This window comes from Protopterus annectens, chromosome 11.part0 (genome assembly GCF_019279795.1).
Source record: "Protopterus annectens isolate FY-2018-M chromosome 11.part0, PAN1.0, whole genome shotgun sequence".
NCBI classification, from domain to species: Eukaryota; Metazoa; Chordata; order Ceratodontiformes; family Protopteridae; genus Protopterus; species Protopterus annectens.
The window spans coordinates 843,988,171-844,014,593 of record NC_056745.1 but is presented as its reverse complement, the minus strand read 5'-3'; the positions used below and the strand labels follow the sequence as shown (position 1 = coordinate 844,014,593).

The 26,423-nt window shown below is 42.4% G+C and overlaps 1 protein-coding gene across 3 annotated transcripts in view; it reads right to left on the bottom strand.

Moving 5' to 3' along the window:
* The window catches only part of CDPF1 (cysteine rich DPF motif domain containing 1), a 160,729-nt gene that overhangs the window by 62,390 nt on the left and 71,916 nt on the right, over nt 1-26,423 (bottom strand). For 2 of the 3 annotated variants that reach the window (XM_044088262.1, XM_044088261.1), the window contains one exon: nt 14,963-15,074. In XM_044088262.1, the coding sequence (XP_043944197.1) occupies nt 14,963-15,074 (112 nt within the window). Of the gene's footprint in view, nt 1-6,110; nt 6,237-14,962; nt 15,075-26,423 lie in introns of those variants that run through there. The other variant, XM_044088263.1, reaches the window with a different exon arrangement.

Below are 26,423 nucleotides of genomic sequence, written 5' to 3'. Positions count from 1 at the left end.
AGGGAAGGATCGAATACTGCAACAGTGAAGAGAAGGACATCTACTGTTATGGCAAGATTTTACACAACTGTACTATGTTCTTCCATATCACTGTTGCAGTATTCTTTACAACAGGGAGAGTACAAAAAACTCAGGAAGAAAGTTGGGAGGAGGAAGGACCTGCAGAGCTCTCAAAGAGACCATGTAGGACAGCCCTGGCAAAACTAGCTCTAGCCCTAGAAACCACATCCAACTTATAGTGCTTGGCAAAGGTATGCACAACAAAGTATGCACAGAAGTTCAGGTAGCTGCTTCAGGAATAGAAGTGGCATCCAAGTCCCTGAAAAAAGTATGAGAAGAAGCCACAGCTCTGGTAGAATGAGTTTTTAACAGAAGAGGGAAGACATTTCACATGAAAGGAATAACAAAAGGAAATGGCTTTAAATAGCAATGAAGCAATAGTTTGCTTGGAAACAGTCAAACAAAAGATCTAGGAATAAAAAAAAACAAAAAGCTTTTCAGATTTGTGAATGTTCTTTGTTTTATTCAGTTAATATCCGAGTTATCTATGCAAATTATGAAGGACCTTCTCACTAGCAGATTTTGCAACAGGAAAAAAGTGGGCAAATGAACAGACTGGTTAAGGGACAACTCATTACCCACCTTGGGCATAAAAGAAGAATTAGTACAAAGGGACACCCTGTCTTTATGAAAAGTCAAAAGAAGATGGACAGCCTTAAGGGCTTGCAACTCAGACATCTGTCTGGCTGAAGTAAGAGCCAAAAGAAAAACAAACAGTCTTCAAAAAACAATATTGCAAAGAAGCTGAAGCTGCAGGCTCAAAAGGAGTGAGGTTTTCCAGAACAAAATTAGGGTCCCAGGAAGGAGGAACAGGCTTTCTGGGAAGCCTAATAAGAAGAATGCCTTTAATATATTGTTTGACTTGAAATCTAGAAGCCACATGTGAGATGGACCTGCTCAGCAAATCTGTCACAATATTCTGAACTGAAGGAATGTATACTGCTTGAAGGACCACCAGATACTGAACAGTTAGGTCCCAAACCTGAAAAGCTAGTCTGCAAAGGAGATAAGGTCTTGTCTCCCTTTGTTGGTTCATGAACTACATCACAGTGGTGTTGTCTGTAAAGACTTTGAGGGGCCCTAGATGGAAGAGACAGTGAAAAGCCTGAAGAGCCAGGAAAAAGTCTCTCATATCTTTGATATTGATATGGTCCTTTTGATGCAAAGACCAAAGGCTTTGCAATTTCAGAGGATTGAAGGAGAATCCCCATCCCATGTCTGAGGCATCTGTGAAGAGCTCCTGAGAAGGGGACTGGAGGTGAAAAGAAAGCTCTGGATTGATGGGACAACTGATGAATTTATCACTGAAGTTCCAGCTTAATACAGGGAAGAAGTGGAACTGGAAAATCCAAAGGATGAGAACGCTAAAGCCAGACTGACATTAGGAACCACTGGAGCTTTTTCATATGAAGCTTGGCTAGAGGAAGCATAGGAATGGTGGATGCCAAGTAACTCAGAGCTCCTAGAAACTCCCTGGGTGTAATGGAGTTCAGAGGAAGAAGGGTTTGAAAGTAAGTAATCAGAGACAAAGCTGTGGAAGGAGGCAGGAATGGCAGAATTGAAAGTGTCTGCATTGTGGGCCCTAGAAAAATATTATCCTTGGAGGGAGTCAGAAGTGACTTTTGGAAATTCACTGTAAACCCTAAGCTTTGCAGGAGATAAATAGCAAAATGAAGATGCTAAAGAAAAGTCCTGAATGAGCAGGTCACCCAGATAAGGAAAATCTGTACTCCCCTCAGTCTGCAAAAATCAATCACAGAAGCGAGGCATTTGGTGAAGGCTCTAGGGGAAGTAGAAAGGCCAAAGGCAAAGCAGAGAACTGAAAATGCAAGGAAGCCACAGAGAAATGTAATGTAGAAAGGCCAAAGGGCAAAGCAGAGAACTGAAAATGAAAGGAAGCCACAGAGAAATGTAAAAGCTTCCTGAAGAGGGGATGAATTGAGATATGGAGACTGGTATACTTGAGATCCAGGAAAACCACAAAAGCCTGAGGAAGAAGAAGAGGAAAACGTCTGAAAGGATAGCACCTAGAAAGATGGAACCTTCAAAAAGGTGTTTAAGTGAGAGAGAGATCCATAATGCATCTCCTAGTGCCTTCTTTTCTGGGGACCAAAAACATTCTGGGCTACAACCCCTTTCATGTTTGAGGAGCTGGAATTTCCTGATTTGTTCCCTGAGACAACAGTTTCTGGAGCACCTCTAGAAAAAAAGGCAGCTGTTCCTGAGGAGGCTGAGGAATGCCCAAAAAGGGGGGGGGGGGTCTCCATATCATAAAATACCCTTGGCGATAATGGAAAGAAACCAGGAATTCTGAGTGAATTTTGACCAAATAGGAAGGGACAGGGAAAGACGAAGAGAAAGAGGAATGTGACTGAGAGGAAAGAGGAAAGGATAGTCCAACAGCACCTGTTTGTCAGGAAAAGGAGGCTTCTGAGCTGAAGGAGTTTGAGTAGACTAAGCAGGATCAGCCCTTCTACCACCCTTTTTACCTTTGATGGAGAGTAAGACTGTCTGTGGACAAAGGCAGGTTTATTAGGGTAATTCCTTTGAAACTTAGGAACTGTAGATACAAAAATATGCTATCCTGTAAAGCTTTACCCTTTTCCTGAAGAGACTTGAACAACTCAGCAGCAGCGACAAAAGGATGTTTATCTAGGGATGCATCCATCAACTTAGCCTTAATATCATCAGGCAAAGGTTGAAACCAAAGCCAGGAATACCTCCTCAATACAGAACTAAAAGCAGCAGCTCTGAATGAGGCATTAGCTGAATCATAGTTGCATTTTATTGAATGGCAAGCTACTTGAGAAGTCCCTAGTAAAGAGAGCAGAAGCCTTCCCTTCAAAGACAGGAAGATCTGAAATGACCTGACAAGCCTGAAATACAACAGCTAAGACATACCTGGTCATATGGGTTTGATAATTTACAGCTCTAAAGACCAAGGTAGCCAAAGTATACACATTCTTACCCAGTCTCTTCATACCTCTGCCGCCCTTGTCAGAGGGAAGCAACTTTTTAAAAGGCAAAAGTTTAGATGGATTATCAAAAGCAACAGACATCACAGAATGCTCAGCAGAGGGGCATCTATAAAGAAATTTACAATCCTCAGACACCTTATAAAAATCTATTTTTTAGGAGCAGGGATAGACAAGTCAGGAGCCTGAGAAGCCATAGAAAAGGCATCCAACAAGGCACCAAGAACAGGAGGAACAGCAGAGGGTCAAGGAGATTCCATCCAAAAAGCTCATAGTACCGCTTCTGAACATCAGAGACTTGAGCACAATCCCACTTATAAAAAAAATTCCATCATTCGGGAAACTGCGTCATCAAAAGAAATCTGCTGAAAGGAAGATTCAGGAATAAATGGCTCCTCTTCCTCAGAGCTATAATCCAAGGGACAGGGAATCTGTGTAGAATATGTCAAGGATTCTTCACCAGAATCCACATCCTTATCCGATGAAACCAGCTCCCTAGGCCACTTAAGAGGAGATAACAACCAAGGGGGAGCAGGAACAGAGAGCCCCTGAGGAGGTTTCAGCGCCATAAGAGCATTAAAACAGGCCTCGAGTGAAATTTTGCCTTTAACTCTGAGGATCTTTGGGAGTAGGAGAAAGCAACTTAGTTTTCTGCTTTTTTTTCAAGGAGACATCAGCCCTAAAGATCTTAGGAGACTCTGACCCCTGAGGGCACTCGATAAGATTAGCAGGTATCTCTTCTCTCACTAAGACCTGAGGAACACCCCTAGGCCCTTTGGAAATAAGCTATAATTCTAAGTGGAAAGGGATTATGATGAAACGGGAGGGGGGGGCTCAAGAAATAAGGAGAGACTGGGATTTTAGATGCAGATCCTTAAGGAGAAGAACAATAACCATACAGAATATTATATTCATAAAGTAACAGAAAGTATTCTAAGAACTAAACATATATGGGAATGGAGAAAGTACAGTCTGCCATTAGGAATGACTGCAATTAGGGGTTCAGAGAAGAGGCAAGAATTGGAATTTACTGGAGATAGCTGGCAAAGGAACCAAAACATTAGGAGTAAATAATTAGAGAGGGAAAGGTAACAGAATGGGACGAAGCAACGAATACATTTTGACTACAGGCTAGAATCCTAGTAAGGACTGATATCAATAGGCAAAAGATCAGCACTAGTAGAGTTTTAAGTAGAATCTAGAACAGAATCTGCTGTTAAAAAAGGGATAATTAGTATGGCATATAAAATATTGCATAACTGTAGGAATCAATCAGTCCAGGCTTCCCATCTGTGTCAAGCAAAGTTCCTCCCTAAACCAATTCAAATGTAAGTTGGGCAACTGGATGGGAAACAGGAACTTTATTCCTGGTTTGGTACCTATGTCTTTAATGGACACAGGCAGCTTGTAAATGGTTCATCTCCCAGACCCCTGCTTACACTTATCATAGGTAGCAGAACTTGTCAGATATCTGTAATGCGCGGCTGGCCTTAAAAAGGCCTTTGTTGTCATTAGCCTAGTACACATCTATGAAGATGGAAAGGGCTGGGAAGCAATTCACAAGGAAACAATGGCAGGATATTTATATGGCTCCCAAATAAGCAACAAAGTCTAGAATATTTAGTATTTTTGCCTGGAAGTGTTTGCATGGGTATTTTTATACCCCAAGCAGACTACAAAGAATGTTTATTCAGGTAGACTGCAAATGTTGGAGATGTGACGGAGAAGATGTGACGGAGAAGAAAGAGGTAACTGAAACATTTTTTGGAAGTGTAATGAGATGTCAGATTTTAAAAATTCCTTGCAGTCTGTCATAAATAATGGGACAGCAAATTGGTGTTAACTAACAAATGAGTTTTTTTTAGCAGAGTTTAATTCTGATTGCTGCCTAATAAAGCAATTACTAGAAAATGGAAATCAGATCTAAACCTACAGTACTACAAGTAGTGAATATAGTAACAAAGACAAAAGAACTGTAAGTGGGATCTTTGGGGAAGAGTACAAGCAAATTACATAGAAAAAAAATGAGAACTGTGGGAACAATACATGCAGAATAATGTTTTAGAGGAACAATGAGGTTTAAAGGAAGGCAGGAATTGAATGAGTTACGTAATTTTTGATTGAAAATGACTGTATAGAAGATCGCATGCATTTTGCGACTGATAATATGTCAATACACTTTGTTTTCATATATATAATATATATATATATATATATATATATATATATATATATATATATATATATATATATATATACATATATCTATATATGAATGTATGATTGCCTATATCATACGTGATAATTCAATAAAGATGTTTCTTGGTAAAAAAAAACATTCCTAAGGAAAAGAAAAGGCATCTGCTTCCAGGCCTTCTTGCCTGGAGTAGAATTTTGCTAGCTGATTGCTCAGTGAGGAGGTGAAAAGGTCTACTTGAGGAATTCCCCCAAAATAGAACAAATCTTGGAAGACCTAATTTAGTTTCTATTCCTGAGCATCTGCCTTCATCCTGCTCAGCTTGTGTGTTACACAATTCTCTGACAAATGTAGAAAGCCTGCAGAAGGAGTGTTTTTTTGTAAAACTATATCCCATGCTAACATGGCTAGTCTGCATAAGGCATAAAACCTGGTTCCTTCTTGCTTAAATTCATATCACAGTGGTATTACCCAAAGAACTTGAAGTAGTCCTGGAGACCAAAGGTGATTCACAGAGACGAGTGTCTTGATAAGGGGGAGTGCCTTAATAACTGCAAGCATCTCTTACATTTATGCATTTGTATCTGTCTTTGTTGTTGCACATATCTTCCACTTTTATCCCCCATGACACTGATCCCCAAGCAAAGTCTGAGCCAAATGTGATGACTGACTGCTTTGGAGAAGGAAGGCAGAAGGGGAGACGTGGATTTACTGATACTTGATGTCTCCACCAAATAATTCTCTTCTCACAAATCCCAGAACTGGAATCTAATCAAAATGAATGTTGGTGCTGGGACCAAAGAGACTTCTGATAGCATTATATCTTTCTCATGTAGGCTCTTACCAGAGGAAAATCACAGATGCCATGAGTTCCAGAATCTCGAGGTATTCCCTTACAGTGGCTGAAGTCCGAGTGGTTTGGGAATTTCAACTGCAACATTTCCTAGTATTTTCTGAAGGACTGAGAAACCTCCGTGATCATCCACTGACAACACTGGCACATTCTGGAAATAAACTCAAAGAAAGAGAATCACTGACAGTGAAATTGAGATAACATGCTCTCCTCAGAGTCTGAATCAGAGTTCTGAGTAAAAAAAAAAAAAAAAACTGCTTCTGTCCCACCACATTCCACTCCAGATACAAATTCTTGAATATCTTCAAGAAAAGAGGAATCTCTTTTTCTCTTATTAGAAACTACCTCATAAGACAGGCCAATAGCCTATATAACACACTGATCCAGAATTAATAAATTACTCTTGTCCACTGAAAATGAAGCAGGAGAAGATATATGCTTAGTTTTCGGTTTCTTTTTGACAGGAAAATTAAGTCAAACATGATTTGTTAATGGCAGAGATATCTTCCCCAGGGATGGGCACAACATTCTGGTTAAGAAGAGGTACCTTCCCTGCCCCTTCTCCTAACATTGATAAAAGTTGCTCTCCCTTGCCCACTAAGGGAACCCCAATAGCTGCACAGGACTTGGCCAACCCCCCATCCATCCCCCATATATGGAACAACAGAGAATCTGAGGAACCATCTTTCACCACAACAGAATCACCAACCTGCAGCTGAGGCAAACTGCTAGGCTGCTATGGTGGCAAATGTTTTTTAGTTAACTTTTTCTTTTTGCAGCTGGACAAACTGACCATGGGACCAGTAGTTTGTATCATGGTCATCCAGAAAATAGTGCCTCTTTCACATGGAAATTAACCAGCACAAGCTGCTAAAATATCAGAAGTAGTGCAAAGTCACATTCCCAATAACACAGCAAAAAGCACTGAAGTACACTTTACTAGCACCCAAACCTAATTGAAAGACAGTTGCAACACAGAAAAATAGTCTTTAGGAAGCTTAAATCAACTTTTAAATTGCCAAATACAAAAGTATGCTCTGGTTTAAAAGCACAGCAAATTTGCATGATAGTCAATAAAAAAAAGACATACTTGTAGGTTAAAAAAGTACTTTACCCACAGAGGAAAAAATAATAATAATAACCAAATCGCTATCCCTGTACTTTGCCGGTATCCTACAGGCTGCTAAAGGTGATCTATGCCTGGCCTACAAAGTCTGAAGGACCTGTTGCACACTCACAAACAAACAGCATCAGAATTTCCCACTCTAGGAACCTAAATCTCGCTTGCATCATAAACAGGACATGCTGGTGGGGCAACTGTGTCACTTACCTGGAACAGGTTTTTCGTGTTCACATATACTATGTGTACATGTTTGTTTGTCCAGGGAGAGACTTTGGCCTCACATTTACATTTTGAAGGACTGGGAGTCTAGCTTTTTATCCATCCTTTCAACCTATGCTACACACAAACTATAAATCCGAAAAGTAAACAAAATGGTATCTAAACCAGAAGGGGAGGAGAACCTGAATGCAATTTCTACACTTCAGGGCTGTAGCTAGCTCATCTAAATCCAAATCCTCAGTCTGGCAACTTGCCCCATCAGCTCTTCACTTACAAGTGAAACAAAAAGTTCTGCTCACCTAGACTGGCACTCCAATGCCAGATCCTTTTCCCTACGTTTGCTACCTCAGCTCTTCAGTTAATTTATTTATTTATTTGCAGTTGGTTTATCAGGATAGTCCACTGGACCAAGATGAACCCATTTTCAATGGAGTCCCCGGGAGAAAAGCTCCAAAAACAAGCAAGGTTACAGTAAGGTTTTAGGTTACAATCATTACAAATACTACAAACTAGTGAAAAAAAAACTTACAAATAGTACAGACTAGTGAAAAACATTACAGATGCTACAGACTAGTGAAAAAAAAAACATTACAATATAAATACTGAGAAGCCATTATATCTTAAAGAAGCTTGCACTTAAGAGGTGCATTCTAATACATTCTTTGTAAATAGCTTAGTACGTGCAAGAGCAGGATGTATGAGTTAGGAGAGTAAGTAAAATGGGAATTGCCAGTGTAAAGAGGGGAGGAGATTATGTGGGGTGGGAGCAGCAGCATTCCCACTAGGATATTAGATGTGAGTGAAGAGATTTTTTGAATGAAAAGCGGTTAGAGGTGGTGCAAATGGATGGTGGTAGGGAGTTCCAGAGACATGCTAGACCATAGGATAGGAGATTTTTACATGGGGGACGAGTTGGTTTATACAATTCTATTAGGTTTTGGTTGTTAGATCTTAGTAGTCTATCAAGGAGGTGCATTTTAAAGGCAGAGGAAAGGGAGGGACATAAGGAGGGGTTGAAAATGAGCTTGTGTGCAAGAGTAAGTTGAGTGTAGATGAGATGATTGGATAGTTCTAGCCATTTTAGTTTGTGGAGAGATGTACAGTGGTGGGTGGAGGACTTATGGCTGGTAGCGAACTTGGCAATTTTGTTATAGCAAGAGGAAAGTTGTATTTCAAGGGAAGATTGTAGGTTAGTTAGGAGTGGGGCTCCATAGGGGAGGGAGGGGATAAGAAATGTGGTAGAGAAAGTGAATTTAGTGGAGGGCGTGAGATTTTGTCGATAGAGCATGCCAAGTTTTTTGTGGGTTTTTGTGATATTTAGTTGAAGGTGGGAGTTGAATTTAAGCTGACTGTCTATTTGGACCCCTAGTAATTTGGCCTCTGATACCAATTCAAGAGACATGTTGTTATGGCTAGTGATAGAGAATGTGCTTATATTGAAAGAGGTGACTTTAGAGGGAGTAAATACCATTAATTTGGTTTTAGAGGCATTGAGCGCTAGGTGATTTTTTTTCATCCATTATTCAGTGGTTGAGAATGCATCTTGTGTAAGCTTTAGGAGTGTAGGGATGGAGGTGGCCGAACAGATAATAGGTGAATCATCTGCATATTGGATAACATTTGTGAAAGGGATGGAGTCGCGGACGTCGTTTATAAATATATTGAAGAGGAGGGGACCCAGTATGGATCCCTGGGGAACTTCAGTTGGGGTGTTAAGGAATGAGGAGGTGGCCTTTTTTCATTGTACTGCTTGATATCTATTGGATAAGTAGCTGGTGAACCAGTTCAGAGAGGAAGTTGATAGGTTAAGCTTAGAGAGTTTAGTTAGAAGTAGATTGTGAGAGATAGTGTCAAAGGCCTTAGAGAGGTCAAGTAGGAGGGTATTAACAATGTGGCCGGAGTCCTGGGCTTTATTCACAGTTTCTAGGAAGGAAAGAAGGGATGTCATAGTGCTGTGGCCGGGTCTAAAACCATGTTGTGAGGGAGTTAGTAGGCGATTGTCTAAGAGATGTGGTAGGAGTTGTAGATGGATACACTTTTCTAGGAGTTTAGAGATGGGAGACAGAATAGTGATGGGACGGAAATTAGTGATATTGTTATTGTTGCCACCTTTATGCAAAGGTATGATAAAAGCCTTTTTCCAAATATGGGGTACTATACTTTCTTGAATCGAGCAGTTGATTAGAATGCTGATGGGGTAGGCAATGGCTTCGGCAGCTATGCTAAGAAAGTATGAAGGAATGTTATCGGGGGCATTAGAGCATGGCTTCAGTTTCTGAAGGAGTTTTTTTATGGCAGATGTGGTTATAGGTTTTAATGAGAAAGGTGGAGAGAGTGGGAAGAGGGGGTATTTGAGGGTAGTGGTGATGGAGAAGAAATGAAAGGAGAAGCAGAAGCGGGGGTGTAGTGTTGGTAGAGGAGGATGGGTGTGAAGTGGAGAGTGTGGTGGTGTTAGAGAATGAGGAGGTTAGTTTGAAAATGGAATCAATGAAAAAGAGTTAAATTGTGTAGCCAAGTCTATGTCTGGAGCATTAGGGTCTGGACTCGGGTTATCTGTTTTGCTGGGAGTAAGGAGGGTGGAGATTCCTTTCCAGAATTTTTGAGGGTTTGTATTATTGTTGTTTTGGAGTATGGAGAAGTAATTCTGTCAATCAGTACTGATGAACTTTTTTACTTTGTTTCTAAGTGTTTTGTATTCATTATGGGTGGGGGGAGTCCTATTTTTCTGGTAATGTGCCCAGGCTTTATCTCTGAGGCGCATGGTAGCTAGTGTGTTTTTGGTTAGCCAAGGGGCAGTTTTGATTTTTGTTCTTTTTGTCTTTATGGGAGCATGGTGGTCTAGGAGGTTTAAGAAAGCTGAGCTGAAGTGGGCAACTGCATTTTCCAGAGGTAGAGTTTTTAGAATGTTCCAGTTTATTGCTTTTAGAGAGTTAGAAAAAGTAATGGGGTTGAAGTTTTTTTGGTAGTGAGTAGTAATATAATTATGAATAAGGTGTAAGGTTGAAGGAAGTCGATGTGTGAACGTGGGTAAGTGGTCACTAAGGGGATCAGGAAGGGTGCCACTGTCAGAGAAATTATGGGGGTGAGACTAAAATCCAGTCTAGGGTACTACCACTGGAGAGATTTTTTGAGGGACGGGTTATGGAGTTGATTAGCTGTGAGAAATTATACAGGTTGATGTTAAGTGGATTTGTGAGAGACTGAATGGAGGACCAATTGATATTCATGTTTCCCAAAATTATTGTTTCATTGCTAATGTTGGCAGAAAGCCAGGAGAGGATGTCCTCGAGTGCAGAAATATTGTCACCAGGGGGGATGTAAAGGGAGCCTATACATACGTGCTTGTGTTAACTTGGAAGTAGTGCTAGGAATAATTTGCATTATTGAAGTGGGGAGTAGGTTTGTTATAGGGAGTAACTGATAAGGAAGATAAGTATAGGAGAGCTACTCCTCCCCCTTTTGTGTGGGTTCTATCTTTTCAATGATAGAATAGTTGGGTGGTATTATTTCTGAATCTTTTATATGGGGTTTTAGCCAAGTTTCAGAGACGGACAGGATGTCAGGTTTATTATGTGTAAGCCAGGCATGGAGGTTAGGGATTTTGTTAGCTATACTTTGGGAGTTTGAAGAGGTAAGTAGCATGGACTTGTCTGTAGAAGGGGAGGTGGGAGGGCCTGGGTTAGGGTGAAAATCTCCAGATAATAGAATGGTAATTATATGTAGGATTAAGTTGGAAAGGTACTTGGACTGCTTAGAATATAGGTTGAGCTTTATTAGAATTATGAGGGTTTTGCTAGTTACTGAGGGGGTAGAATATGTATGAGGAGTAACAAGTTTATATGGAAAGAGTACATTTTTTTATAGGATATAGGCAGGGAAATATTGGGATATGTGGGTATAACAGTGGTGAGGTAAAATGGTTGGTTATATGGAAGGATTGTGAGTGGTTAGTGTTAATGGGCTGGGTGAGGTAGTAGACGTAGGATATGTTGAGAAGTAGCAAAACAGAGAAGGATGAGGGTTTTGAAAGCATGGTGGGAGAGGGCTGTCAAGAGTAGGTATGTTGTGGCTGAGTAATTTACAGGGGCAAGAGAGATGTATGTTTAGAGACGAGCAGGTAAGACTCTAATATATGTGAGGGAAGGGAGAGTGGGATGGCTGATATGGGTGGGATTAGGAAGTGGGTGTTGACAGAGCAATGGAGACTAATTGGCCAGGCAGGGTAGTGGGTGTGGTTATGAAGGAATAAATGTAGAGGTGCTGGGGGAGGATGGGATATGGGGGCAGGGTAGGAGAGCGGAGTGAGCCAGCAGGTCGAACGGGGCGGGTAGAGCCAAGGGAAGGCAGGAGAAGAACGAGAACCAATCAGTGGAGTGTTGATTGCTGAGGGTAAGTACAGGGGACAGGGATTTGGTAGGATAGAGTGGGCCTGAAGTTTAAGAAAAAGAGAGAGAAAATTGAGAATTTAGAACTATACAGAAGACAAGAAAGTAAAGCGAAGATATAAGAAGTCAAGAATAGTGAGGAGAGGGTGCCATCTAGTGGACAAATGCTAAAGTACACCTGTGGCTCCACAAGGGCAGATCCCTGGACTGGGATGAGAGAGGAAAGACTAGAATAAATCAGGGAGCTGGAAGAGGGGCAAGTATGGGGATACAGAATAAGAAGGGTTTGGCTGCCGGCTGTCCTGGCAAGGGAGTGTGCTGAAACACCTAGCAGGACTTTAGGCAAATAAAATATAATGCAGAGTGTTAGCAGCAGTTATACATACTTTCTTGGTTCCTTCAGTGGTTACACATCTGGGAGAAGCTTGGTTCTATTCCCATAATGGGGATGAGGCAGCAGTGGTTGTTTTAATTTATTTTAAGTCTAGGCATCCAACAAGGCGTAGTCACAAAGGGTAATGCAGGGCAAGCAAGCTGGAGAACAGGAGAGATGTGTTGAGAGAGAAAATTTGTATTATAGTACGCAATACAGAAATACAATGGCTCCCAGCAACAGTAACAAACAGGTATCAGGCATGTGCTTACAAATCAACAAAACATTCAAAGCAACAATATGACTGAGAATTAAAACCCTTTGGCTACAGTATTTTGTTACATTTAGATTGCCACTACTGAAACTGTAGCAGAAAACACAATTAAATAAGCACGTGGGATTGTACTGTAACACTGTATGCTTCTACTTGCAAATCTAAGAGTACGCTAGCGTAGTTAAAGTTTTACACCCACTAAATGCACTACTAATCTAGGCAAATATATTATCAGTAGCACACTAATATGCTAGTACAGTTTAAAGTCCCATTCTAGATTTAACTCTTGTTAGGATCCTCAACTGCATCAGTTTGCTGAACGAAATACACTCAGAGCATCCAATTATGTGTTTAGGTATAGACCGCTACACTAACACTGATTCATTTGTCGCAGGTAGGCTAGGTTAGGGTCTTCAAAAGGAGCTGTAGAAGATTCATGAGCAGCTAGCACGTAATACACAATAAAACATACAAAAAGCAATCAGCACTGCAAAATAAGCACTACAAATAGGCTAGGTGATGTTACTATACCAATACCCTGTTACTGTATCTAGTTAATGCACGAGCACTTTAAGCAGGATTGTTTATAAACCATTAGCTTGTAGTACGCAAACACAGGTTGGCGTTTTCAAAGTACATTTGACCAGCACACTTTTTACTCATCAAACTAGTATGTTAAAGAGCAAAAAGCTATGAAGTGCATTTCTATATCACTATATTTTCTATATCACCATTCAGAAATGTCAGTACAGAAAAGAATGCAGGAAATTGCTGACTTACAAGGCTTCCTCAGACCCAGCGCTGATAGATGTACTGCACATGCACAAAACAAAAAGCACCAAAAACACTAGATCCAAGGATCTGAACTTTGCTTGTGACAAACTGAATGTGCTGGGGAAAGAGAGATAAGAGTCCCAAAGGATCTCCACACTGTGGAACAGGGTCCCCATCCATGTCCACATTACCACAGAAAAATGAAATATGAACACAGGGGAAAAGGAACAAAATGACCTGAAAGACACTCAGATACCAGTTACTTACAAACTGAAGCAGAATAAGGGAATTCACTGTCAAAAACACCAACATAAATCACCGGTAATTACAGGCTGTTCTTTGGTGTGACACTAACTTTAATACATGGCTGAAGAGATCTGAAGCGGGGGAACAAGGCACAGAGCATTATAGGTAAATGAGATGGGCTTAAGTCCTATTCTTAGCACAGATTACCCAACACCAGTTTTCTGAATTGTACTGAAGGGCAAACAATTACACTTGAATAGATATGCCAGAATTGGACTGCACCTTATGACACAGAGTTTTGAGTGGGACTGCTTAAGCAAATCAGAACTTAAATAGTTTGAGCATGATGAGCATGCAAAGAACAAGACATATAATGAAGAAAAATGGGCGACTCAAGTAGATTCTTAGAATTATAGTTGATAAAAAAACGTATCCAGTTTTATACTGATTTCAAGGGAATGATTTAGGAATTGTTTAAAGGAAGCAAACTTGATAGCTGAAACCTACACCTGCAATGACTGCAGACGTGAATACCTCGACAATTGAAACCTACATCTGCAATGACTGTAGACGTGAATACCTCAACAGTTGAAACCTACACCTGCAATGACTGCAGACATGAATACATAAGGATTTAAAACAGATACCAAAATACAGAGGGTAAAGTAGTTCTGCAATTTTGAACTCCCAATTGCTTTACAAATAGAAAATCACTGCCAGTGTAGTTTCTACTTGGGTGCCAGTACAGATTCAGAAAGTCTGAGCTTTTCTTTTTTCTTGGTGTGCAACTGTGGAGTTAGCATATAAACGTAAGTGTACTTTAAATAAGGGGATTTGTGGGGGTAAATCTAATCACATGGGGATGTTTGGAAAGGGCTCTACACAAAATGATTTTTATTGTTTTATCAGGACAAAACTTGAAATAGTTTTGTTACATCTGGTTGAAGCTTCAGTAAGTTTATTCTCAATGAAACTTAGGAGAAACCTGCACTGATTTGGTAATTGTGGAAAAAGTCAGTTTCCAATCCCGGTGGACTCAGATGCATCAGAAAGGATAGTCACGTAAAATATTGAGTTTGATGTGCTAACAAATCAAGTGCTACTGTCTGAACTAAGAGAGCCACAGGTGATTAGAAAATACCTCAGCATTTCATCTGTTAACTACTGAGTTAAAGACAGCGAATCTGAGCCTAGATATGAACAGGAGTGGCATTTTACAGTACTAAACAGAATGCCACACCAACAGATATTTGTGAAAGGGCACTGAACTATGATTTTGCATCAGTAAGCTATTACATTTTCGCTGATCTGTAATGGGAAGGGTGACTTAGCACAGCAGCAATGAAAGTGACTGTACACAATGTTCTGTAAGTCTTCAAGTAATGAAAGTATTTCAAGTTGTGCTTTTAGTCTGTGAGTTTCTTCAAAGTACATAACAATATTCCAAATACCTACAAAACATTTTTTCCTCAAAGCCACTTACCCCATTGACACATGTAATCTTATTACACAATGAGCAGTGTGAGCCCAGAATGAGGAATTTTCCCTTTTCAGGGGTGAAGGGATCCTTCATGATAAAGCATTCTTCCAAGAATCTGTAAAACAAACAGGAAAAGAGATTTTTTTTTATAACAAGGCACGTTTCATAGATGTATATACTCATATATACATACGTACATAAGTGCGTATGTGTGTAGCTCTATTAAAATAGAACACTATTCTGTGAGATACAGCTTCAAATGTTGCCCTACTAAACTCTCTGCAAACACAACACTTAAGCATGTTATAATTATCATCTGCATAACAAAGGCAGTAGATGTGACTGTTGGGGGGGGGGGGCACTCTTCTTCTCAAAAGGCACATTTGTGGACTGCGCATTCTATGATGTGAGTGAGAGGGCTAGACCTGACTCTGGAAAAAATTGTGGGACAGAAAAAAAAAACAGACCCAATAAAGATGAAGTGAAGGACAAGGAAACAAATGAGAAAAGAATGATTTTTTAAAATCACTTTAAGCAACTTTTTCATTGAAAAATCAATTACATAGCTGGCATAATATTAGAGCAGTACCTCGCGCCAAGTTCTGCGCAGGAATGGTTGTGTCGGTAGTGAATGACAGAGAAAATGGGCATGGAAACGCCCGATGACTGGCAGGCATTGTAATTCGCATGTCACGTCATGTAAAAGTGCTTAATATTCAAGCACGCAATGAACTCTAACCCTGTAAAGCAGCCATTAGTAGCACAGTTAAACCGGAATAAATTATTACTTTTACTCACTTTTTCAGGGGGGCAAGCCCCTTGCACCCCCACTTCTTTACAGATGTGGATGTCTTACGGACAGGTGACCAGTTAAGCACTGAGTGCTGTGCAACAGTACTGCTACCATCTTCTTAAAACATTTTCAGCCAGTAAAATGAATGGGTTCTTTAGTTTTACTTACTTTGACACATTTCAATCGGGCAGAGGTCACACCACCAAACAGTTTCTCTACACTATACCGACTGTTATGTTACCAGCTGAAAATGTTTTATGGAGATGGTAGCAGCACTGTTGCACAGCACTTGTAAAGAATGGGGGGCATAATATTAGAGAAGTACCGGTAAAATGTGACAGTCGGTATAGTGTCAAAGTAAAAAAAGTACAGTTTTGTACCTACCATAAATGTAGATGTTCGATAGGTATGCATCTGCAGTCCTAACATATGGGTTGTCCTGCCTCAGGCAGCCCTTCGGTCGGCCGGATTCCAAAGTCTGGGTCTGGCCTCGGCTGATGTCGCACTTCACCCGACGTCATAGCTGCTGGGGTATAAAGGCATCAGCCGACGCCATTTTCCTCAGTGCTTCTTGCCCCAGATGCCAGGTGCCCTCTAGGAAGGCTAAATTTGGATAAATGCAGATAATTCCAAACAGTAGAAAGCAAAATATACATACATATATACATACAAACAAATATACCATAATAGATTCCCCCAGCTAGCTAAAAGAGGGGTAAGTACCCTAGGAATACCACAGAGGGGAAGGAGGGTGGGTAATCCTGACTGCAGATGCATACCTATCGGACATCTACATTTATTGTAGGTACAAAACTGTACTATGTCCTTCAAGGATGCATCTGCAGTCCTAACATATGGGTAGAATACCATAGCCAAACTGGGGGAGGAGGCACTAAGATAATGATGGTGTAGTTAAGATCCCTTGCAAAACAGCAGTTGCAAAACCTGCTCGGGATCTGGTGTATAAAGGAAGATTATAATGCTTGGCAAATGTATGCACGGAGCTCCAAGTAGCAGGTTCTAAAATGTCTTTGGTAGCCACTCCTCGTAGGAAAGCTGTAGTGGTGGCTGTAACTCTTGTGGAGTGAGGCCTGATATTTTCAGAAGTTGTCTTTCCATGAAAAGAGTAGCAAAATCTAATGCAATTTCCTATCCATTTTGAGATTGTCTGTTTTGAAATTGCTTTTCCTTGCACTCCTGTTGCATATGCTACCAGAAGCTGGTCAGTTTTTCTGCTGACCTTAGTTCTGTCCAGATAGTAGCGTAATTGTCTGTGCACATCCAAGGTATGTAGTAGTCTTTCCCCCCTGTTCTGTGGGTTGGGGAAGAATGTAGGTAAATGAATAGCTTGGTTCAATGATACCCTGGAGACCACTTTTGGCATAAAAGTAGGATTAGTTCTCAGAGACACTCTATCTTGATGGAAGATAAGGAAAGGCTGTACTGCCATTAATGCCTGTAACTCAGATACCCTTCTTGCTGAAGTGATTGCTAGCAGGAATGCAGTTTTCCAAGATAAGAACTGTAAGTCTGCTGTTGCTGCTGGTTCAAAAGGGGGAAGTGTTAATTTTTCCAGCACAAAGTTGAGATCCCATGTAGGTAGAGGTGTTTTCCTTGGAGGCTTTACGTTTTTGATTCCTCTCAAGAACTGCCTGAGTAGAGGATGAGAGAAGACTGGAGGATCCATGTTGTACTCTGCTGAAATTGCTGATGCATGAATCTTAATGGAGGAGTAGGACAAGCCATTGTGGAACAGTTCTGCTAAGTATTCCAGGATGTGTGCTATATTTGCCAATGAGACATTTTCTCCCTTTGCTGCACTCCAAATGAGGTATCTTTTCCATTTGGCTGAATATGTTTTCCTTGTGGAGGGTCTGCGTGCCTCCAGGATAATGTCCTTAACCCTCTGAGATAAATTTGGTTGATTTTGTTTTATGCAACATTCCAAGCAGTTAGCTGCAGTGTTTTCAAGTCTGGATGCAGGGTCTTGTAGTTGTTCTGTGTTAGAAGTAAGGGACATAGAGGTAGAGGCCATGAGTGTGCCCGAGACATGCTTCTCAGTAGCGGGTACCAATGTTGTCTTGGCCAGTCTGGAGCTATCAGGATTACCTTTGGCTGTTCCTCTCTGATCTTCAGTAGGACTTTGTACATCAAAGGAAGAGGTGGAAATGCATATGCTGTCAGGTTTCTCCAGCTGAAGGAAAGGGAGTCCACCCTCCAGGCAAGTGGGTGGTATACTCTTGAGCAGAATTTCTTCAATTGGTGGTTGTGTGGGGAGGTGAACAGGTCTATCTCTGGCATTCCCCATTTCTTTGTTATGGTTTTGAAGATATCTGGATGCAGCATCCATTCGTGAGCATCTGTGGTAGTTCTGCTTAAGGTGTCTGCTAGTGAATTTTCTTTTCCTGGTACAAATCTGGCCTGCAGTTGAATGTTGAGATTCAGGGCCAAATTCCACAGGTCCATTGCCATCCGGCATAGAGGATATGAGTGTGTACCTCCCTGTTTGTTGTTGTACCACATGACTGTGGTATTGTCCGTCCTTATCAGCAGGTGACCTTGTTGGAGGAATGGTCTGAATGCCTGGATTGCAAGTTTCACTGCCAGCATCTCCTTTAGATTTATGTGTAGATTCAGCTGGTCTTGGGACCATAGGCCTTGTATACACTTGTCCTCCATGTGTGCCCCCCAGCCTAGGTCTGAGGCGTCCGTGGTGATGGTCTGGCTGGGATGTGGTTTGTGGAAAGGCAGTCCTCTGTTTATCTGACAGGCCTGAGCCCACCACAGGAATTATTTTTTCAGGCATGGAATTATTGGAATCTGGGCTTCTAGACTGTGCTTGTGTTGAGACCATACATTCCTTAGGTACCATTGCAACTTTCTCATATGCAGCCTGGCATGCGGGATCAAGATTATGCAGGATGCCATGTAACCCAGGGCTTGCAGGACTTTCCTTGCAGTAAGCTGAGTTTGAGTTGTTAATGCCATGAAATAGACTGGTAGTTGCTTTTGTTTGTCCTCTGTGAGAAAAGCCATCTGAGTTGTTGTATCCAGTTCTGCACCCAAAAATGTTATCCTTTGGGATGGTACTAGCCTTGACTTTTGAATGTTGACTGTGTATCCCAAGGCTTGCAACAGTTGTATGACATTTGCCAAATCTTTTGTTAATTTTGTCTTGTTGTCCGCTTGTATTAGGCAGTCGTCCAGGTACGGGTAAATTTGAATTCCCTGAAGCCTGCAATGAGCAATTACTGATGCCAGGCATTTCGTGAATACTCTGGGCGCAGTAGATAAGCCAAAGGGCAATGCTGAGAATTGATAATGCTCTGATCCTGCAAGAAATCTGAGGTGTCTTCTGCAATCTGGTCATATAGGGACGTGCAGGTATGCCTCCTTGAGATCTAGAGTCACCAGCCAAGACTCCTTGCCCAGCATGGGAAGAAGTTGCTGGAGGGTCAGCATTTTGAATTTTGGAACAATGAGGTATGTGTTCAGTGCGGACAAGTCGAGAATAGGTCTCCATTGATTTTCTTTTCTTGGTACAAGGAATAGTCTGGAGTAAAATCCTTGGCCTTGTTCCATAGGTGGTACCTTTTCTATAGCTCTCATCCTTAGTAAGTTGTTGATTTTCTTTAGAGCCTCTGTTTTTTGGCTTGGTGGAAGGTTTGGCATTCCCCTCTTTTTTGGTAGAGTGTGGAAGTGAAACCTGTAGCCCTTGTCTATTGTTTGTAAAGTCCATTTGTCTCCTGTAATGCAATGCCAGTTGTCTGAAAATAAGGCTAACTTTCTGCCCAAGGGTACCTCCAGTTGTTCCCTGGTAGGCGGAATCAGAGCCAAGTCATTGTGTCTGTCCTGTGGGTGCCAGTTGTCTGAAAATAAGGCTAGCTTTCCGCCCAAGGGTACCTCCAGTTGTTCCCTGGTAGGCGGAATCAGAGCCAAGTCATTGTGTCTGTCCTGTGGAAGTGGTTGCAGTTGCAGCTGTGGCAGCACTTCTCTGATTGGCAGGTTGCCACTGACGTCCCCTGTAGGCACCCCTAGATTGACCTCTGCCTCTTGGGCATCTATTTCTGCCTCTCTGTGCTCTGGAGGTGTCTGGAAAGGACCAATTCTTCGAAGGCCAATTTCTGCTAAACCTCGGAGGTTGGACCTGTAAAAAATCTTTGACTGTTTGGACAGATTTTGCTTTTTCTTCCACTTTCTTTAGAACCTCCTGTGCGAGGGAGCCAAACAAACTTTGTTTCTCCATAGGAGCATCCAGGAGTTTTGACTTAACATGGTCTGGTAAGGATTGCTCTTTTAGCCAGGCATGCCTTCGAATCACTGCTCCAGTCATAGCTGATCTAAAGGAAGCCTCCAGTGCATCATAGCCACATTTTAAAAAATGATTACTGACCTGCTGAGAGTTATGTACCAAATCCTGAAGGGACTTACGGTCTATAGGTTCAGGAGAGGACAGTTTTTATTTAGCTGGTCTAACAAAAATTCCTGGTACTGAATCATGTGAAATTGACAGTTTAAGGCCCTGGCCGAAAGAGTAGCAGATGTATAAACCTTTTTACCCCATCTCTCTAATGCTCTAGATTCCCTTTCAGAGAGAAGAGGGGTTTTGGCAGAGGCAGCTGCCACACCTTTAGGGCCCTGTGAAATGGTTTCTGGGTCTGCAACATGAGCCTTATACAAGTGGTAGTGTGTGTCCGGGACCCTGTAATATCTGTCAGGCTTGGCAGGGGCCGGAGGAAGAGAATCAGGGGCAGTACTGGCATCATTATATGCATCATCAACAACTGATTGTACTGGAGGAATGGCTAAAGGCCTATGCTGTGGTAAGTGCAAAAAAGTCCTTAGCCTTTTCCTTGAATCTGAAAAATCCTGGCCCTGCCATTGGAAGTGTTCCCTCATAGAGTGTAGGGTTTCCCCAAAAGAAAATTCTTCAGGAGGAGAAGCAGAAGGAATGGAGTCTTCTGCATCAGAATCCTCATAAGGAGAATATGGGCCTTCCTGATGGTCTGAAATATCTGAGTCATCCGAGGAATAATCTGTAGAGACAGGTTCAGGGGGTTCAGTCCTAGGCCTCTTATCTGAAGGAGGTTGAGAGGCCCTGTCTGGGTGAGGTTGGGATCCCCTGATCAAAGAAATAAGATCCTCAGCCAGGCTGAGTATCTGGGAACTAGAGGTAGGCCTGTGTGAGGGAGCTTTTGTAGGTAAGGCCTTAGAAAATTTGGCTGCTTTTGCCCTGGAAAAGGCCTTGATAGACATAGAAGCAGGGGGTCTAGCAGCACCACGTGCAGGAGTAGAAATGTCTAAAGGAATAGTGTCTGACAAATCCTGGGTGCCTGCTTCTGTAGCAGTAATCTCAGTAGCCGATTCAGCCATAGTCTGTGAGGCCTCGGTTATCAGAGGCATGCTTTCGGCCGAAGGGAGAACCGAGGACTCGGTTTCAGCCGAAACCGAGACACTCGAGGTTGGCCTAACCGTGGTTTCAGCCGAAACCGCGGACCGCGAGTGTCGGTCCTTTTCCTTGCGCTTTTTAGCTAATTGTGTAGTCGGAGTCTCCGACGGCATTTTATATGCAAAAGCGGGACCAAAAAACTCTGCAAACTCCGACCGACGTCTAAGCGTCCGTCGGTTGAAGGAAGCACAGGCAAGACAAGCTGATACGTCGTGGTCTGGGCCTAAGCAAGGAAGGCAGTAAGAGTGGAAATCCTTATGAGGTATTTGTTTCCCACAAGTTAAACAATTATTTACTTTGTCTGACATCGGCTGAGGCAAGAAAGAGTCCCCAACAGGGTACTTAGCTTTTTTAGAAGTCTTCAGTAGTAGAAATCTCTGGATCTGACCGACCGGCACTTGCGAACAGCTTCTGCTTCGGGCACCGCGCGGCAAGAAAGACTGGGGAAAATGGCGTCGGCTGATGCCTTTATACCCCAGCAGCTACGACGTCGGGTGAAGTGCGACATCAGCCGAGGCCAGACCCAGACTTTGGAATCCGGCCGACCAAAGGGCTGCCTGAGGCAGGACAACCCATATGTTAGGACTGCAGATGCATCCTTGAAGGACATCACACCAGCACCCATTCATCAATATTCATTTTGGCACTTTGGCACAGGAATGAATATTCAGCAGATTCCACATGCCTCCAGGAATTGTCAGCCTGGAAGCGTGTTTAGGGCGGGATTTGCTACTGCACATCCTGTGAAGTACTTCTCTAATATTATACCACACAGCCACGGCCATTTTCTCTACATGATTTTCAGTGGGTTAAAGATCTAAAAAAAACTTGGCACTGCAGTGAATTATGAGATTGTGTGAGGATGCTTAGCAGCCTTAGAATTTAATCTGCTTAACAATCTTACTGACTGTGTAGTACAGATGTGTATGTAAACATCATAACAGTAGGTGTTCGAGTACTGCTACAGTAGCCATAACTATATGGGTTATATCCTGCAAAGGATATAATACTTGGTCAGCTTCCAAAGTTTTAGGACACATTCCAAGTGATCCAATTGTCAGACAGTTCGAGCTGAGCTAACTAAAAGAGACGTTTTGGTACCAAGCCCTTCAGAACTTTCCCATGAACAGAAGGGGAGGTTAAGCAATAAAAGGACAATGCTAGGAAGTACAATCCCTGGCATAAACACCACCCAAAAACAAGGGGGATGGATGGAGGGAGCGGTTACTGCAGCAGCAATTATTCAAAAATCTGCTGTTATTAAGTTTACATACAAAACTGTACTATGTTCTTCACATTGACAACTGCTGCAGTAGCCTTCACTATACAAGTAGATTATTCCAGCCTAATAAAGACCTATAGAAGGAATCAAACATAGTGCTTTGTAAAAGTATGTGCAGATGACCAATCCAAGCCTTTACAAAAAGCCATACATGAAGCCAAAACCCCAGGAAAGTGGGCTTTGACCTTGCCTGGAATAGTTTTGGTGAGTATAACAAAAGGTAATAGCCTTAGACAACTATTTGGAAATAGTCTGTTTTGACACAGGTTGTCCCTTCCGCTTACCTTCACAAGAAATGGACAAATGATCAGCAAATCTAAAAGATTTAGTTCTGTCAAGATTCCTTCTTCCCTCATTTTTGGGTTGAGGAATGAAAACGAGGGATGGACAGTTTGGCTTAAAATAAATTTAGATACCACTTTAGGCATAAAAGGAGGATTAGATTTCAAAGAAACCCAGTCCCTGTAGAAAATAAGACAGTGTTGGCTCAGCATATGAAATTCCAACTCAGATACCCTTCTTGCAGAAGTCAGAGCAATCAGTAAAACCATTTTCCACGTTAAGAACTACACATCCAGGAATTAATGAAACACTTCAGTATTACCTGATTTGAAATTCAGGGCAGCCAAGCTGTAATTTTTTTTAGGTATTTTTGATTGTAATTATTTTAATCATTTTATAGGATTTGCTTAAACCTCACTTTCCGTACATTGAAAAGACAATGGGCCGGATTCACGAAGGCTTGCACGGAGTCTAAGAGTAGAGTAAGTCTCCATGCAGCCAACATGTCTGCCGAGCGATCCAGGAACAGCCGGTAGGGGCGTGCAACAGAGCTCTCAAAACGAGTCATACACGGACAGGGCTTGGATATGCAAATTACCTCAATTGCAAGTGAAACTATGCAAATGAGGTAAATATGCGATCCAGGAAACCCGAACCTGTCCGAGTAGGAGTAGTGTTATTTGCAGAAATGTACTCAGTTGACAACTGAGTACGGTTCTGCAAATAGCAAAACGGAGCCGTGACAGCTCCAAAAACAAGGATGCATTTACATGAGGAAGCATGCCAATGGTAAAAAATTCAGCCATTGGCAATGTTCAGTGATGCAAAATAAAATAAGTTTTTTTTTTCATCCCGATCTCCGGGGTTTAAGCACAGCGCCACACAAACGCTCTGCACCCTAAAAACCAGAAAATCAATAATTAAGATCCACAAATGTGGATTTTATTGCTAATATGAATTTACAATGCAAGGGAATGGCAAGCTGAAGACAACATGGCCACCGAGTAGAGGTTACTAAGGGGGGAAGCTCAGTCTAAGAGATGTAACCAAGCATTAGTAGGCAATCCTATGCAAATGAGGGTTACGATAGTGAATTGCAAGTTTACATAGCAAATGAGCACAGTCAGCGGAGTGTAGGAGTAGGATAAGGGGAGTAACAGAGTAGACGATAGGAGACATCACGAGGGGGGTATGTATGAAAGAAGTGAACCTCATTGGAGCAGAGTGGCATGTGTCAGCTGTCATTTACACATCATTGAAAGAGGTGTGTCAACAGGAAGGCTAGGTAAAGGCAAGAAATCGAAGGGGTATGCTGTGGATAACACTAAAGTTTCTTGCTGAGCATGTATGCTCGCGGGTGCACGTCTGTAAACCCGAGTAAGACTGTGTGTGCGCGTGTAAGCATGTGTGCGTGCTTTTAAGCCGGAGTAAGCATGTATAAGGCTGTTGAAATAGTTGTAAGCGCGTTTGTGCCGTTGTGCGTGCATTTTAACAAGAATAAGCAAGTTTTAGTCCGTGTAAGCATGTGTACACGCGTGTGAGTTGCTGTGCGTGTGTTTGCACTTGTGTGCGCGGAGCTGTTCCCCCGAGGAAACAGAAAGGAAAAAGGAAGCACAACAAAGGAAGTTACCAGGAAGTACTAGCAGAGCTAGCAGGTGAAAACAATCAGAATCAGGCAATTACACAGGCAGTCACAAGCCCAGCCCAGCACTTAAATCTCTGCAAACAACAGTCCATTATGTTTCTCTCAAGAGACACTGCAACACTGCAGTAAGCTAATAGAAGTGAAAACTGAAAAAGCTTTACTGAGACAAAGAAATGTTAGGGGTTGCCATTGCTGTTATAAGGCGACATATGCAACATGCTGAAGGTGGTGACAATGCAAATGCTGCTGGACAACCCACAGTGAGGAGACGGAGAAGAGTGTACAGGCCCAGGGTAACCTACCAGGGGCTACATGAGCTGGAGATAGTGGAGCGCTATAGAGTGGACAGAGACCTCTTGCAGCAAATTGTTGAAGTGTGCAGGCCACGCCTCACACACAGAACCAACAGAGGGGAACCCATCCCAGTGGAAACCAAGGTATGTGTTGGCCTAAGAATATTAGCAACAGGTACCTTCCAGAGACCAACTGGTGCTATGATGGGGATATCACAGGCATCAGCATCCAGGGTACTGCACCAGTTCCTGGATGCCATGTCAGCACATGTCAGTGATCATGTATATTTCCCCAATTCCCATGAGGTATTGGCCAGCAATATGTGTCTCTTCCAGCAAATAGCGGAATACCCTAAGGTAGTGGGTGCAACAGACTGCACACACATACACATCAAAGCACCAGCCGGTGAGCGGGGTAGGGTCTACAACAACCGCAAGGGCTTCCCCTCCATCAACTGCCAGGTCGTGTGTGATGCCCAGGGCATAATACTGAATGTGTGCGCTGGCTGCCCTGGAAGCTACCATGATTCCCATATCTGGCATCTGACGCAGCTGTACCACACATTTGCCAATGGGGACATCCCACATGGTCACCTAGTGGGGGATGCTGGCTATGCACTGGAGCCGTGGCTGATGACACCCATCAGAAATGCACACACACCTGAACAGGAACGCCATAATGAGGCACACGCACAAACACAAAATGTAATCGAGCGTGTGTTTGGCCTGCTCAAGTCACGGTTCCGGTGCCTGGACACATCTGGTGGAGCCTTGCAGTACTCACCAACTACATGTACCCAAATTGTCATGGTATGTGCTATGCTACATAATATGATCCTGCGAAAACAGCTGCAGCAGGACCAGCATAGGCCCGGGCCAAACAGCCCCCCCACCATTGCCAAGGCCATCACAGGCAAAGCGTGACTCGGAGGAGGAACAACCTGAGCCTGCCCCAGTAGGTAGAAGGAGGTGTGCCCAGTATGCTTTGGCCTTGGCAAAGAGGCAATGCAACGCACATACACTGGCTCAGTAGGAACTCTGGAAATGATACCTCTCTCTGACTCGCACATATAGTAAAAGGGATGCCTAACTTAACACCACCTGTTTTTAAACATGTATAGGGAGTGTAGTATGTGCATCCGACATAGGCAGCCCTGCACCACCACCTGAGGCATGACTGCCATGTGTTAAGCAATATAAAGCAGTGCTAAACAGCATTTACCACCATGTAGTATATGTAAACAAAATCGCACACACCATCTAGCACAACTGTGGTCAATGTTGAGTAATATTGGGCAATGTCCAGCAATGTTGGTTAATACTGAACAATGTCGGACAAGCTTGGTCTAAGTAGGGCATAACTGAATAAAAGCCAACATGCTCATATGTGCTCTACTGGCCCTTAAGCAGTCTGGCCTGCTCAGTATGAAAATATAAAGCAGTGATGGGCCTCGAACCCAGGATACTGTGCACTATAGTCATAGTACTGAACCACTAAACCATGACAGTATTGCAGTGGTCAGCCTGTATGAAGAAATGTTGATAAGTCTATGCAAAGTATCTCATGGAAACCCTGCAGGCACAGCATGATCCCTGTCGAGTTATGACACAAAGGTGAGTCCTGCAGTAAGAATAGAACCTGACTTTCAACACACACAGTATAAATGTTAATACTGGTCATGTACACACACATCAACAAATGTAGTGCACCTCAGACAGC